The 12,781-nt window shown below is 42.9% G+C and overlaps 1 protein-coding gene across 4 annotated transcripts in view; it reads right to left on the bottom strand.

Annotated features, from left to right (window-relative positions):
• Positions 1 to 4,114: 4,114 nt before the first annotated feature.
• glipr2 (GLI pathogenesis-related 2) overlaps positions 4,115 to 12,781 on the bottom strand; it is a 16,499-nt gene continuing 7,832 nt past the window's right edge. For 3 of the 4 annotated variants that reach the window (XM_064943366.1, XM_064943368.1, XM_064943367.1), the window contains 11 exons: positions 11,071 to 11,097; positions 10,444 to 10,653; positions 9,432 to 9,509; positions 8,874 to 9,062; positions 8,568 to 8,660; positions 8,131 to 8,343; positions 7,061 to 7,138; positions 6,309 to 6,536; positions 5,910 to 6,128; positions 5,545 to 5,622; positions 4,115 to 5,236 (listed from right to left, as the gene is read on the bottom strand). In XM_064943366.1, the coding sequence (XP_064799438.1) occupies positions 5,064 to 5,236; positions 5,545 to 5,622; positions 5,910 to 6,128; positions 6,309 to 6,536; positions 7,061 to 7,138; positions 8,131 to 8,343; positions 8,568 to 8,660; positions 8,874 to 9,062; positions 9,432 to 9,509; positions 10,444 to 10,653; positions 11,071 to 11,097 (1,586 nt within the window). In that variant the 3' untranslated portion in view covers positions 4,115 to 5,063. Of the gene's footprint in view, positions 5,237 to 5,544; positions 5,623 to 5,909; positions 6,129 to 6,308; positions 6,537 to 7,060; positions 7,139 to 8,130; positions 8,344 to 8,567; positions 8,661 to 8,873; positions 9,063 to 9,431; positions 9,510 to 10,443; positions 10,654 to 11,070; positions 11,098 to 11,236; positions 11,268 to 12,781 lie in introns of all 4 variants that reach the window. The other variant, XM_064943369.1, reaches the window with a different exon arrangement.

The following is a 12,781-nucleotide window of genomic DNA, read 5'->3' as shown; positions in this document are numbered from 1 at the left end:
TAGCTGATTACATGTGCTTATTACCTGTAGCTGATTACATGTAGCTGATTACATCAAATCAAATCAAATCAAATTTTATTTGTCACATACACATGGTTAGCAGATGTTAATGCGAGTGTAGCGAAATGCTTGTGCTTCTAGTTCCGACAATGCAGTAATAACCATCAAGTAATCTAACTAACAATTCCTAAACTACTGTCTTATACACAGTGTAAGGGGATAAAGAATATGTACATAAAGATATATGAATGAGTGATGGTACAGAGCAGCATAGGCAAGATACAGTAGATGGTATCGAGTACAGTATATACATATGAGATGAGTATGTAAACAAAGTGACATAGTTAAAGTGGCTAGTGATACATGTATTACATAAGGATGCAGTCGATGATATAGAGTACAGTATATACGTATGCATATGAGATGAATAATGTAGGGTAAGCAACATTATATAAGGTAGCATTGTTTAAAGTGGCTAGTGATATATTTACATCATTTCCCATCAATTCCCATTATTAAAGTGGCTGGAGTTGAGTCCGTGTCAGTGTGTTGGCAGCAGCCACTCAATGTTAGTGGTGGCTGTTTAACAGTCTGATGGCCTTGAGATAGAAGCTGTTTTTCAGTCTCTCGGTCCCAGCTTTGATGCACCTGTACTGACCTCGCCTTCTGGATGATAGCGGGGTGAACAGGCAGTGGCTCGGGTGGTTGATGTCCTTGATGATCTTTATGGCCTTCCTGTAACATCGGGTGGTGTAGGTGTCCTGGAGGGCAGGTAGTTTGCCCCCGGTGATGCGTTGTGCATGTAAGCTGATTACATGTAGCTGATTACATGTAGCTGATTACATGTAACTGTTTACATATAGCTTATTACATGTAATCAGTTACTCCCCAGCCCTCATCCTCTTGTATTATACTGTACACGTATTATCATGTATCATGTATTATCATGCAGACTTTTTAAACAAAAGGACCAAAGAAGGGTCTCTAATGAAGATAATGTTACGTTGAGGGTCTGAGACTAGTCAAGAGAGCGGCCTGCAGTGCAGACAATACTGCCAATGAGAAAGAGAGAGATAGAGAACGAGACAAGCGGGAAACATTTGTTAAAATTACGTAATTGCAACATGAAACCGGTTGAAATGACATAATTGTGTAATTTTTAACCAGTTTTGACCAGTTTTGCCCACCAGGATTGTGAGGGAGAGAGAAAGAGAGAGCGAACGTAAAAGAGAAGGGAGGGAATGAGAGAAAGAGAGAGGTTATCAATAATGTAAGCCTAGAGTGCTTTACGCTGTCCAACTGGCTCCACCACCCAGTGTTTGTGTGTGTGTGTGTGTGCAGGTCTTTAAAGCTCACTGGTATCGGCTGTTTCCATAGAGTTGTTTTTGTTTTGTCAGTCAGAGGGGAGCTTTTGTTCCCACCAAAGTAATTTCCTCTGGGGATCACCCACAATAGAGGAGAAAGAGAACAAGGTTGGAACACCTGCGCGCACGCACGTCAACACACATGCACACACATACCACTCTAGCACAACCTTTCTAACCATCATGTTCAAAGTACTCAATTGTTTTATACTTGAAAAGCTGTTTAGATTATCCATGTATATTAATTACAGCAAAGTCTGTGTTAGTTATGCAGCAGTTGAGATTTAAATGTGACTCTTTATCCTCCTGTTTGATTTCCTAATTAGTCAAGTGAGCTGCCCGGCATTCCACAGTGTTCCTTACGGTGGGATGTGTGTGTGTGCTGCTTGTGTGTGCTGTCGGTGAGTTAAACAAAAATACCCAACTGTCAAACTTACTTAACTCACGTTTAAAAAAAACTGTGCCCAATCCGGTTGCCCCTGAGCAGTCAGGGGAGGATCAATCATCACATTGCCCGCCAAGCTTGACTTACATTTCTGGCGGGCCAACGGAGCACCAGATACAGAACAGCTGGAGGCATTTTAGTGCGGGTCTCACCCTCGAATGGAAAAACATGTCTCACGGCCTACCTATTTAATAAGAGGACCTAATGTTTTTGTCTGACTTCTATTTGGGTGGTAAAGCTAGAATAATATGCTTAGGCATTATGAGAATTTTGGTCCAAAATGGGTCTAACAGGTCAAAAGAAAATATTATGTTATGTCCTGTCTTAATGTTCAAGACACACGCAATTGATATCAAATCGTTGCTGCACTGTTCACATTGTTAGTTATGCAGAGAATTTAAGATTCAAATGTGCCTCTCTCTTTACCTTCCTTTTTTTGTTTCCCAATCAGTAAAGTGAACTGCCTGGTGTTTCACAGTGGTTTTAGTGTGTGTGTGTGTGTGTGTGTGTGTGTGTGTGTGTGTGTGTGTGTGTGTGTGTGTGTGTGTGTGTGTGTGTGTGTGTGTGTGTGTGTGTGTGTGTGTGTGTGTGTGTGTGTGCGTGCGTGCGTGCGTGCGTGCGTGCGTGCGTGCGTGCGTGCGTGCGTGCGTGCGTGTGTGTGCGTGTGTGTGTGTGTGCGTGCGTGCGTGTGTGTGTGTGTGTGTGCGTGTGTGTGTGTGCGTGTGTGTGTGTGTGTGTGTGTGTGTGTTGCGTGTGTGTGTGTGTGTGTGCGTGCGTGTGTGTGTGTGTGTGTGCGTGTGTGCGCGAGCACAAGGGGACCTCACCTAACTATCAAACTGATTCAACTCAACTTAAAGGTAGAATAATATGCTTAGGTATTATTTGAAGCTGTTCTAAGAATTTTGTTCCAAAATGGATTGGATATGTCAAAGGGGAATGTTACGTTATATCCTGTTTTGATGTTCAACACACATACCATTGATACCCAAACCATTGGTACACTGTTCACAGAATGTTTTTGGTTGGAATATTATGGACGAGTACCCATATATTTGGACAGATGGAGGTTTAAGGGAACAATTATTGACCTAAAACTTTCTGGGATTCGACAGTGTTGGCTGGCTAGCATCCCACTCACCCCTCCCTTGGGAGGCATGGCCTCTGGCCCACATCCTATCCTATGACATACTCTTAGCTTGTTTTCTTCTTGCACGCACACAAACATGTATTGTGTAACATGGGGACTCAATAGACCAGCCTGATCACTAGAAATAGGCTCTGATTTCGGACGTCTGAAAAGGTCCTGAGAACAGGGCTCATCGCAAAAATGTCAAACTATTGCCACTGGCTCAAACTCATTATGCTTTGAGGCGGAGCTCGCCGCTAAGGCCCAAGCGTGCTGTTGTGACCACTGCGCCATGGCAGTTCATAGTGCTCTACCAAGCCAGGAGAATAGATTATACTTGATGGAAACAGCATGTTGTTGTTAATTATTTTGTAGTAAGCCATCCCCAAACCTTACTCGGAATGAATACCTAAACTTAACACTTTGAGTTGTTTTCATTCTAACCCTGTAACCACGCAGATTTAATGCGTTCAAAATAAACCTTCATCCATAAACTTAAAATTTGATCCCCTACTATTACTGATATCAGTGATCTTTAGTTACAAGGTTCAGAGTTAACAGGTTACAGTCAGGTGTTTTTCAAAGTGATAACAGAACGTTGTCGATCTTCTTTGTCATTACCAACTACGCTCAATTAATATTCCAAACTATGCACACATTAGTTATAATCCTCAAAGCACATAGGTAGAAAAACAGTTTCATGCACCATATCCCTGCTTTATTGTCAGAATCCCATTTGAACCCTGTCTATTCAAACTACAATGCAAAAACAAAAGCTTCTGAGCTTTTATCTGCTGACCTTGTTTAAAATATGACTATGATGGCCCTTATATAACAGCACATCACTTTTCCTCCTAGGGATATAGAGAACAATGGTGTAATGTGATGCCATGCTATTCTAGTTTCTGTTTGCATTCCCCATGCAAAGCCTGTCTGTCCCTGTGGTTACAGAAGCGAGTAACAATTGTTCACCCTGTCTGTGTGTGTGTTTGTGTGTGTGAGACAGATTCTCTACATGTCTCCAGTTAGATTGCCTGTTTATTTGACAGGGAATACAGTGAAAGGTAACAAGCTGCTTCCCTCTGCTGGTGGAAGACGGCAGCAAGGATGCTAACTAGATGTAAGTTCTCGTTGAATATTTTTTTCAAAGTGTGGCACAAATGTTACAACCTACAAACATTTAATTCCACCATTTATTGCCCCTTGTATGTCAACACAGTGCAGTCTCAGTCTGTATGTCAACATGTTTGATAAACATCAATGAATACATTTAAAAAGCGACATTTCTCTATTCATGGACAGTAAATGACAAAAATGTGCACGAGATTAAAGGCATTACATTTCAGGTTTTAAGTAACTGTCCAGCGTTTCCAGACGAAATATGACCTACAGCTAATCGCATTAGCTCAACCGTCCCACGGGTAGGACACCGATCTGTAGAGATCCTTATTATATGTGTTTGAATGGAGTGGACATACCCCAGCAACAGAATGGTGTGGGAGTATACCGGTCATTAGAAATTTTCATGCAAGTTGACCACTGATTGGCCAGCACAGCGAGCCAACGTGACATCATGTTCTATGAGGAAATAGCAAGCATTTATGAAACTGTCTATTTGAGGTGGAGTTTTTTCTCCAGTTTATGCTTTGGCCACAAAGACAAATAACTTGAGGTAACAGAAAAATTAACTTATAAAAGAAACTGTCCGGTGAAAATCTTACTTTTACATTGCAGTTATGAAAAAATACCCATAACCATTAAAATGATTTCCTATTAAGACAACGTAAAAGCCATTTATACAGATTTCCCAAATTACTGTTGTTGGTTAGAAAATCACAATGTAAGGGTATCATTTGAGATAGAAGTTAAAAAAGTTAAGGTCAGGTTTGTCTCGCATAAGACGGCGCAACGGCCGTCTACACTGATGGCTCCTGGCAGCTGCGTGGCGTGTTCGAATGGCGCCATCTATGGAAAACAATTAACTAACAAAAAAAGATTCTTAGCCTTCCAAAAGAGGACAAATCATAGGAACAACCAAAGATAACAGCAACAATGTGTTTGCCCAGATAAGCACCCGTTCCTATAGAAACCTTTGGGAGTGCTGGCATACATACTACATATATATGGCTCAGACTAAAGTTTTGCTTCCTTTGGTTTTCACGTTGTCATGGAAATAGCCTGGGTTGGTGATGTTGCCCGCTGGATCGTAGAACGCCACGGCGATAAACGTGCCCCGCCCACTGGTTGCCAAACCCACGCCTACTTGCTTTGAGGACTTCCAGACCATTTGAGTGAAATTACCTAGGACAAGAGTACCACCAATCAACTGATTTTCTTTTTCAAACAAACACCAAATGCAGAAAACAATACATTTTCGGCCAGCATGTCTCACTCCTAACATTTCTCATGGACTTTAATTGTGTTTCATGTCGTAGGTGTTATTGATTATGGTAAATTCACTGCCAGGGAGCACTGTTGTTTTCCTGATTTTGAGTTTGATTAAATACTTTCACAAAATACTTTCTATATTGTACAATGACTGTTGTGGTTGAGGTTATATATCAAAAGCATTGTGTTGTTATGAGGTGTCAGGGCACTGGACACCGTACCTGCTCCACTCTGAAAACCAGGGGATGAGAAGTTATACTTCTCAATCTCCTTGTACCAAGACTCGGCCACATCTGATCCTATAATTCATATGCAAGAGAAGGACAATATATAAATGAATGCACATTTTTTGGGAACTTTACAAGCATTGTGCAGAGCCTTCTCCTGTGACCCCATACAATAACAAACCAAAGTTTTGGGCAATTGACAGAGACTTTGGATTGTCGACTACTATGTGAACATCATATCCAGTATCGGAGTTAGTTCATAATACTCATACTTCATATTGGAATTAGGCCCTTGACTTTCTTTTTACCCATTGGCCCTTATAAGTTGTATGTCAGTGCAGTGCAGGTATGTGCCTCACCAGTAGGGGTCGCTGTGCTGGAGCCAGAGCAGTAGAATATGTTCTCCCCGTGGCCTTTGCAGCTATTCATCAGTGTGTTGATGCTCACCAGGTGAGCCGCCCAATCCTGGGCCTCCCTAGTGAGGGCAGGGCTTAGCACCAGAGGTAATGCCCCGTGCTGGCTCCGGTATTGGTTGAGAGACTTCAGAAGGGCCTGGCCGAACTGGCCAAGCTCATTGGCTATACGGGACATGGAGAGTTACACGGTATATTAAGTCTTTATTAATCCTTTAAAAGGTATGAGTGACACTTTGTCACCCAAACTCATAGTGCCTTCACAACAATATCCCAACAATGTCGTAAACCTGTCATAAAACATCATCACAAGGTTCACATTACACGCTCTGTGATGCTGCTCACCTGACAGTGAGTTCACGGCCAACGCCTGCATTCCCGAAGTGACGACCTCCACTGGCTTATCGGTAATTTTCGACCCTTTTGGCATCACATTCTGAGCGTGGTAACCAGGGTTGCTGATGTTGCCAGCCGGTTTAAAGTGTGCCACCACGAAGAGCATCCCCGTGCCACTGTTTGCCATGCCGACGCCCACCTCCTTGGAGCTACGCCACACCAGTTGTGTGAACTGCCCTGAAACAGATGAACAAAGAAAAAGAGAGGGAGAGGAAATGAAAGAAAGGGAGCGATGATTGACAATGGGGCACAATTATCACCAAATTCTTTTGGATTATCAATACGTTTAACATTGAGGAAAATATCAACGCAAGGCAGACTTTAAACATGACATGCTGTGGTCAGAGATGACCCTTTAAAGCAAGGTGTAATTTTTAGAGCTATTTTTTAGACCTCTTTGGTGTAGCACATTACATTACTGTATACTCCCGAGTGGCGCAGCGGTCTAAGGCACTGCATCTCAGTGCAAGAGGCGTCACTACAGTCCCTGTTTCGATTCCAGGCTGTATCACATCCGGCCATGATTGGGAGTCCCATAGGGCAGCGCACAATTTGCCCAGCGTCATCCGGGTTTGGCCGGTGTAGGCCGTCATTGTAAATAAGAATTTGTTCTTAACTGACTTGCCTAGTTAAATAAAGGTTACATTTATTTTTTAATTAAAAAAATACTTGTCTTCTACTTTTAATGCTGAAAGGTTTACCTGTTTTGTCCTGATGTCCTGGTTTGGAGAAGTCATAGTTCTCCTCTTGTTTGTACCAGGTGTCCACCACCTCTTGACCTTATCGGAGAAAGAAAGTCATACATTAGATGAAGATTGTGCACATCTTGAGGGATCCCCTGGGAATGTACTGTCACGCCCTGGACAAAATAGATTATGTATATATTATTCTTCATTTATTCGGTCAGGCCAGGGTGTGACATGGGTTATTGTGGTGTGTTTTTGTCTTGGGGTTTTGTGGGATGTCTAGCGTTAGTCTATGGCTGCCTGAGGCATTCTCAATCAGAGTCAGGTGATTATCGTTGTCGCTGATTGGGAACCATATTTAGGCAGCCATATTCTTTGTGTGTTTCGTGGGTGATTGTCCTTAGTGTCCTTGTTCCTGTATCTGTGTTAGTTTACACTAGTATAGGCTGTTTCGGTTTTCGTTACGTTCTTTGTTTTGTAGTGTTTGCATTTAGATTTGTGTTACGTTTTGTTCATTAAACATGGATCGCAATCTACACGCTGCATTTTGGTCCGACTCTCTTTCACCGCATGAAAACTGTTACATGTACTTATTGAGAAAGAAGTGGATGTTCAGCCGGCAGATCCAAAGGTTAGGCAGATCCAATGGTTAGGAATATCCAAAGGTTAAGCAGATCCAAAGGTTAGGAATATCCAAAGGTTAGGCATATCCAAAGGTTAAGCATATCCCATGGTTAGGCATATCCAAAGGTTAAGCATATCCCATGGTTAGGCATATCCAAAGGTTAAGCATATCCCATGGTTAGGCATATCCAAAGGTTAGGCATATCCAATGGTTAGGCAGATCCAAAGGTTAGGCATATCCAATGGTTAGGCATAGGGTTCGAAATTGGTTAGGATTAAGGTTAGGCTTGGAGGGATGGGATGGGGTTGGTGAGGTTAGCGTTATGGTTATGGTAAGGGTTAAGGTTCGGCATAGGGTTAGCGATCCCCATCCGGAACCATTAAAAATATGCCCGCAGTATGTACTGCCTATTGAGAAATCCCTGTCCCTGCAGACCATCCGTTCTCCTGGTTCTCCCTACCCGTAGCAGTGATGCCCGCTGACCCCGTCTTGGCCCAGATATTTTCACCATGGGGGGAGGATGAGTTCTTCAGCACCCGCTCTCCCAGTAGAGTTTCTGCCCATGCCTGCGCCCCCTGACTCAGGGCTGGGTCCAGTGTGAGGGCTGGGGCTCCGTGTGCCATCCGCTGGTTGTTACACGCCCGTAGGAAGTCTCTGTGGAACTGGCCCAGGTCTTAGAGCAAGCAGACAGACAGATGGACTCTGCACATTAAGTTAAAATACTTGTTCCAACTCCTAACGACCGAGACACTTGCGATGACTTGAAAGGATTGTATGGCTGTAAGATTTATGGCCAAAATTCAGAGGGCAAAATTGGGCCTACTACCTATCCAATATTATTATGTTATTTTTACATAATGGGAGACATTTACTGAAAATTCATTTAAAACATCTCACCAGTGCCGTTCGCCTGAGGAGGAGCTTTATATGTAGGTGAAGAGGATCTGCCAATTTTAGACTGGGGTACACTCAGGCCCCCTCCTTCTCCGGCTGTAGGAAAAATATATATATTTGTCAGTTGAGAGATTGAGGTATCCGATGCTGTGTCATACAATGGGTTCATTCAGAAATACCTAGTTTATCTTTAGTAGTTGCTTATTTGCCGAGTGACAATCGTAACTGGGCTGTTGTATGGGATTTAAATATAAATGTCTTTTTCAATTTATGTTCACCAATCATTACAACCAATCAATGATGTGTTACCTATGGGGAAACATTTGGGGGCTCTAGAGGTGGAGCTACCCAGTGGTAGGACATTCTTCTCAAAGTAGCCCGCGTTGCACATGTTGCCAGCTGGGTGGTACTGGCCCACTACAAAGATCGTTTGCCCATCTGTGGCCAGGCCCACACCTACCTCGCTGCAGTCCTTCCAAACCACCTGGGTGAAGTGACCTGGAAACAACAGCAGGGGCCACTGTTAGTATAGAAGTCAGTATATGTATACGCCCAGTATGTCGAGGATGGAGAGCAACAGGTACTGTAGGAGGCCGATTTGGACACTGTAAGTGATTGGAAATAGAGTCAGATGTGGTCTATGAAATGAATCCAAATAAACGGGTGATTCATTAGCAAGGTTAAACTTCAGGAATTATGTTTTTTAAATTGTGGTGGCAGTAAAAATCTAATCAAATCAAACGTTATTTTTCACATACACATGGTTAGCAGATGTTAATGCGAGTGTAGCAAAATGCTTGTGCTTCTAATTCCGACAATGCAGTACACACCTGTCTTACCCTAGATTCTGCAGATTGTGTATCTCACCTGTACCGGAGCTGAAGCCAGGCTTATTGAAGTGGTAATCTTTGATTTCACTGTACCAACTGTCCACTGCATCCTTCCCTTTAAAATGCATTCAGAAAAAGATAAAAAGCGGAACCAATTTGTTATCAAATAGCATTCAGGAAAATGATACACTCAAAATCAGTCTGCATATGCTAGTTAATAAGTGAAGAGGATAAGTTGTGTACACAATATCCACTGTAGGCTCTATTCAATACTGTACTTTCCACTAGTTGAGCTCTGCTGCATATTCGGTTACGCAGGGCGGAGCAGGTGAACCCAAGTGCGGACTCAGACGAGGAGACAGGGATAAGGTAACTAAGGTATTTATTGAAAAGCTTGAGGGGAGATGGGGTGCAGGCCAGGGGAAACTCGGGTGGGTAGCAGAGAACCAGTAACTGAGGCTGGGGCAAGTGGAGTAGGGGCAGGGTATGTAGTTCCAGAGCGGAATCCAAGTAAGCAGTAGAGCGGGGGTCCAGGGCAGGGAAGCAGGACTGACAAGACGAGGGACTGGAGGCAGGGACCAGAGTCAGAGTGGACGGAACTGTAGCAGAGTGAAAAGCAGCATCAGGCTAGGGAAAACCATGCACAACAGGATAACAATCTCTATGCAGGAACAAACAGCTTGAACCGCAGAGTGACTGCGCAGAGATTACAAACTGGCAGTGTGGAAATGGCAGGGCTGAGTATTTGTAGAGGCCTTGATTATGGAACAGATTGCAGCTGGTGGGGATCTGCTCTGCCTCCAGCACACCTGTCTCCACTCACACAATCACATACACACACAGAGAGAGAGAGAGAGAGAGAGAGAGAGAGAGAGAGAGAAAGAGAGAGAGAGGGAGAGAGCACTAGGGGAGGGGTGGCAGGTTAGGGAGACACAGGATGAAAAGTAGAGGGCATGGCAGGAGCAGATGTAACATGTTCAATGTATTGCACAATAAAGAATTTATTAGATTTTCTTTTTTTTTCTTTTTTTTTTCTGACATATGCTCACCAACAGGTTTTTTGGGGGTTGAGCTGTATGCGAAGTAAAGGTTTTCTCCGTGATTGGTGGAGCTGTGCTTCAGGCTTTTGATTGACAGAAGATGGTCTGCCCATTTCTGGGCGGAGTTACACAGGTCTCTGCTCAGAGCTAGGGGCGGGGCACCATGCTTGCTGCGATAGTCATTATGAGCATCCACAAACTGCCTCTCAAAACCACAGTCTGGAAGACAGACAGACACAGACACAGACACAAACACACACAAACACACACACACACACACAAAAGTTAACCGGTATTACAGATTGTGGTGTCCAATTACTATAACTAAGCAGTAAAACAATTTTTAAAACATCCCTCACAGCTACAGTTAGACTGAAATCATTTGATATTTTCCCTCAAAATCATTCATCTTTAAACTTCTTTACAGTTCAAAGGAAAATATTCATTCCTTCAAGGTACAACAAGTTATGTTTGATTGAGGTTAGCTAACAGAATAACAAGACTAGTTAATGATGTAGCTAGTAAATACGGTTGTCTATGAAAAGCCAAAAAAAGAAGGGACAAAAATAAATCCTTTGTCATAGAGAACAATAATGTCTGATGTAGTGGAATGATAATGGACAAATATTTACTCACCTGTCATTGTTTTGTTCTTCTGCTGAACTGCAACAGAGACAAGAGTCAACATTAGTAATTATCGTGCCAGATTATCTGTTGGAATGTATCATGTAGTAGTTTGTTTGAAGGCTTGACACCACCTTTAAAAACCACAGTAATTGTTGAGTTTACTTGTGTTTCATACCATGAATTTCATCCTGTATCCTTTGGTCTCACTATTGAGTGTGTGACAACATAAGTGATTATTCAAAACACTTGCTTGATACATCAGACATTTGCAAATGTACATTTATGGGGAAATCATAAATTTTACAAAAATAAATCATTATTCGTATCCTTGAGTAGGGGAAAAGTAAATATTCAAAATATGTGATAACTCTTCACTAAAAGGAAATACTGAACAGTCCATATCGATATACAGCACCAGTCGAAACTTTGGACACACCTATTCATTCCAGGGATTTTCTACATTGTAGAATCATAGTAAAGACATCAGAACTATGAAATAACACATATGGAATCATGTAGTAACCAAAAAAGTGTAAAACAAATCAAAATATATTTTAGATTTTAGATTCTTCAAAGTAGCCACCCTTTGCCTTGATGACAGCTTTACACACACTTGACATTCTCTCAACCAGCTTCATGAGGTAGTCACCTGGAATGCATTCTTTTTCACCCCTTTTTCATGGTATTGTTTAGTAGCTACTATCTTGTCTCATCGCTACAACTCCCGTACAGGCTCAGGAGAGATGAAGGTTGAAAGTCATGCTTCCTCCGATACACAACTCAACCAAGCCGCACTGCTTCTTAACACAGAGCCATCCAACCCGGAAGCCAGCAGCACCAATGTGTGGAGGAAACACCGTGCACCTGCCAACCTTGGTTAGCGCACACTGCCCACCACAGGAGTCTCTGGTGCGCAATGAAACAAGGATTTCCCTACCGGCCAAGCCCTCCCTAACCCGGACGACTCTAGGCCAATTGTGAGTCGCCCCACAGACCTCCTGGTCGCGGCCAGTTACGACAGAGCCTGGGCGCGAACCCAGAGTCTCTGGTGGTGCAGCTGGTGCTGCAGTACTGCGCCCTTAACCACTGCGCCTCCCGGGAGGCCAGAATGCATTTCAATTAACAGGTTTTCCTTGTTAATTTGTGGAATTTCTTTCCTTCTTAATGCATTTGAGCCAAACAGTTGTGTTGTGACAAGGTAGGGGTGGTATATAGAAGATAGCCCTATTTGGTAAAAGACCAAGTCCATATTATGGCAAGAACAGCTCAAATAAACAAAGAGAAATGACAGTCCATCATTATTTTAAGACATGAAGGTCAGTCAAATCTGAAAATTTCATGAACTTTTAAAGTTCTTCAAGTGCAGTCGCAAAACCATCAAGCACTGTGATGAAACTGACTCTCATGAGGACGGCCACAGGAAAGGAAGACCTGGAGTTACCTCTGCTGCAGAGGATAAGTTCATTAGAGTTTCCAGCCTCAGAAATTGCAACCCAAATAAATGCTTCACAGAGTTCAAGTAACAGACACATCTCAACAGCAACTGTTCAGAGGAGACTGCGTGAATCAGGCCTTCATGGTCGAATTGCTGCAAAGAAACCACTACTAAAGGACACCAATAATAAGAAGAGACTTGCTTGGGCCAAGAAATACGAGCAATGGACAGTAGACCGGTGGAGTCCAAATGTGAGATTTTTGGTTCCAACTGCCGTGTCTTTGT

The sequence above is a fragment of the Oncorhynchus masou genome, chromosome 28, assembly GCF_036934945.1.
Source record: "Oncorhynchus masou masou isolate Uvic2021 chromosome 28, UVic_Omas_1.1, whole genome shotgun sequence".
Lineage (NCBI taxonomy): Eukaryota > Metazoa > Chordata > Actinopteri > Salmoniformes > Salmonidae > Oncorhynchus > Oncorhynchus masou.
This window is presented reverse-complemented; position numbering and strand designations above follow the sequence as displayed.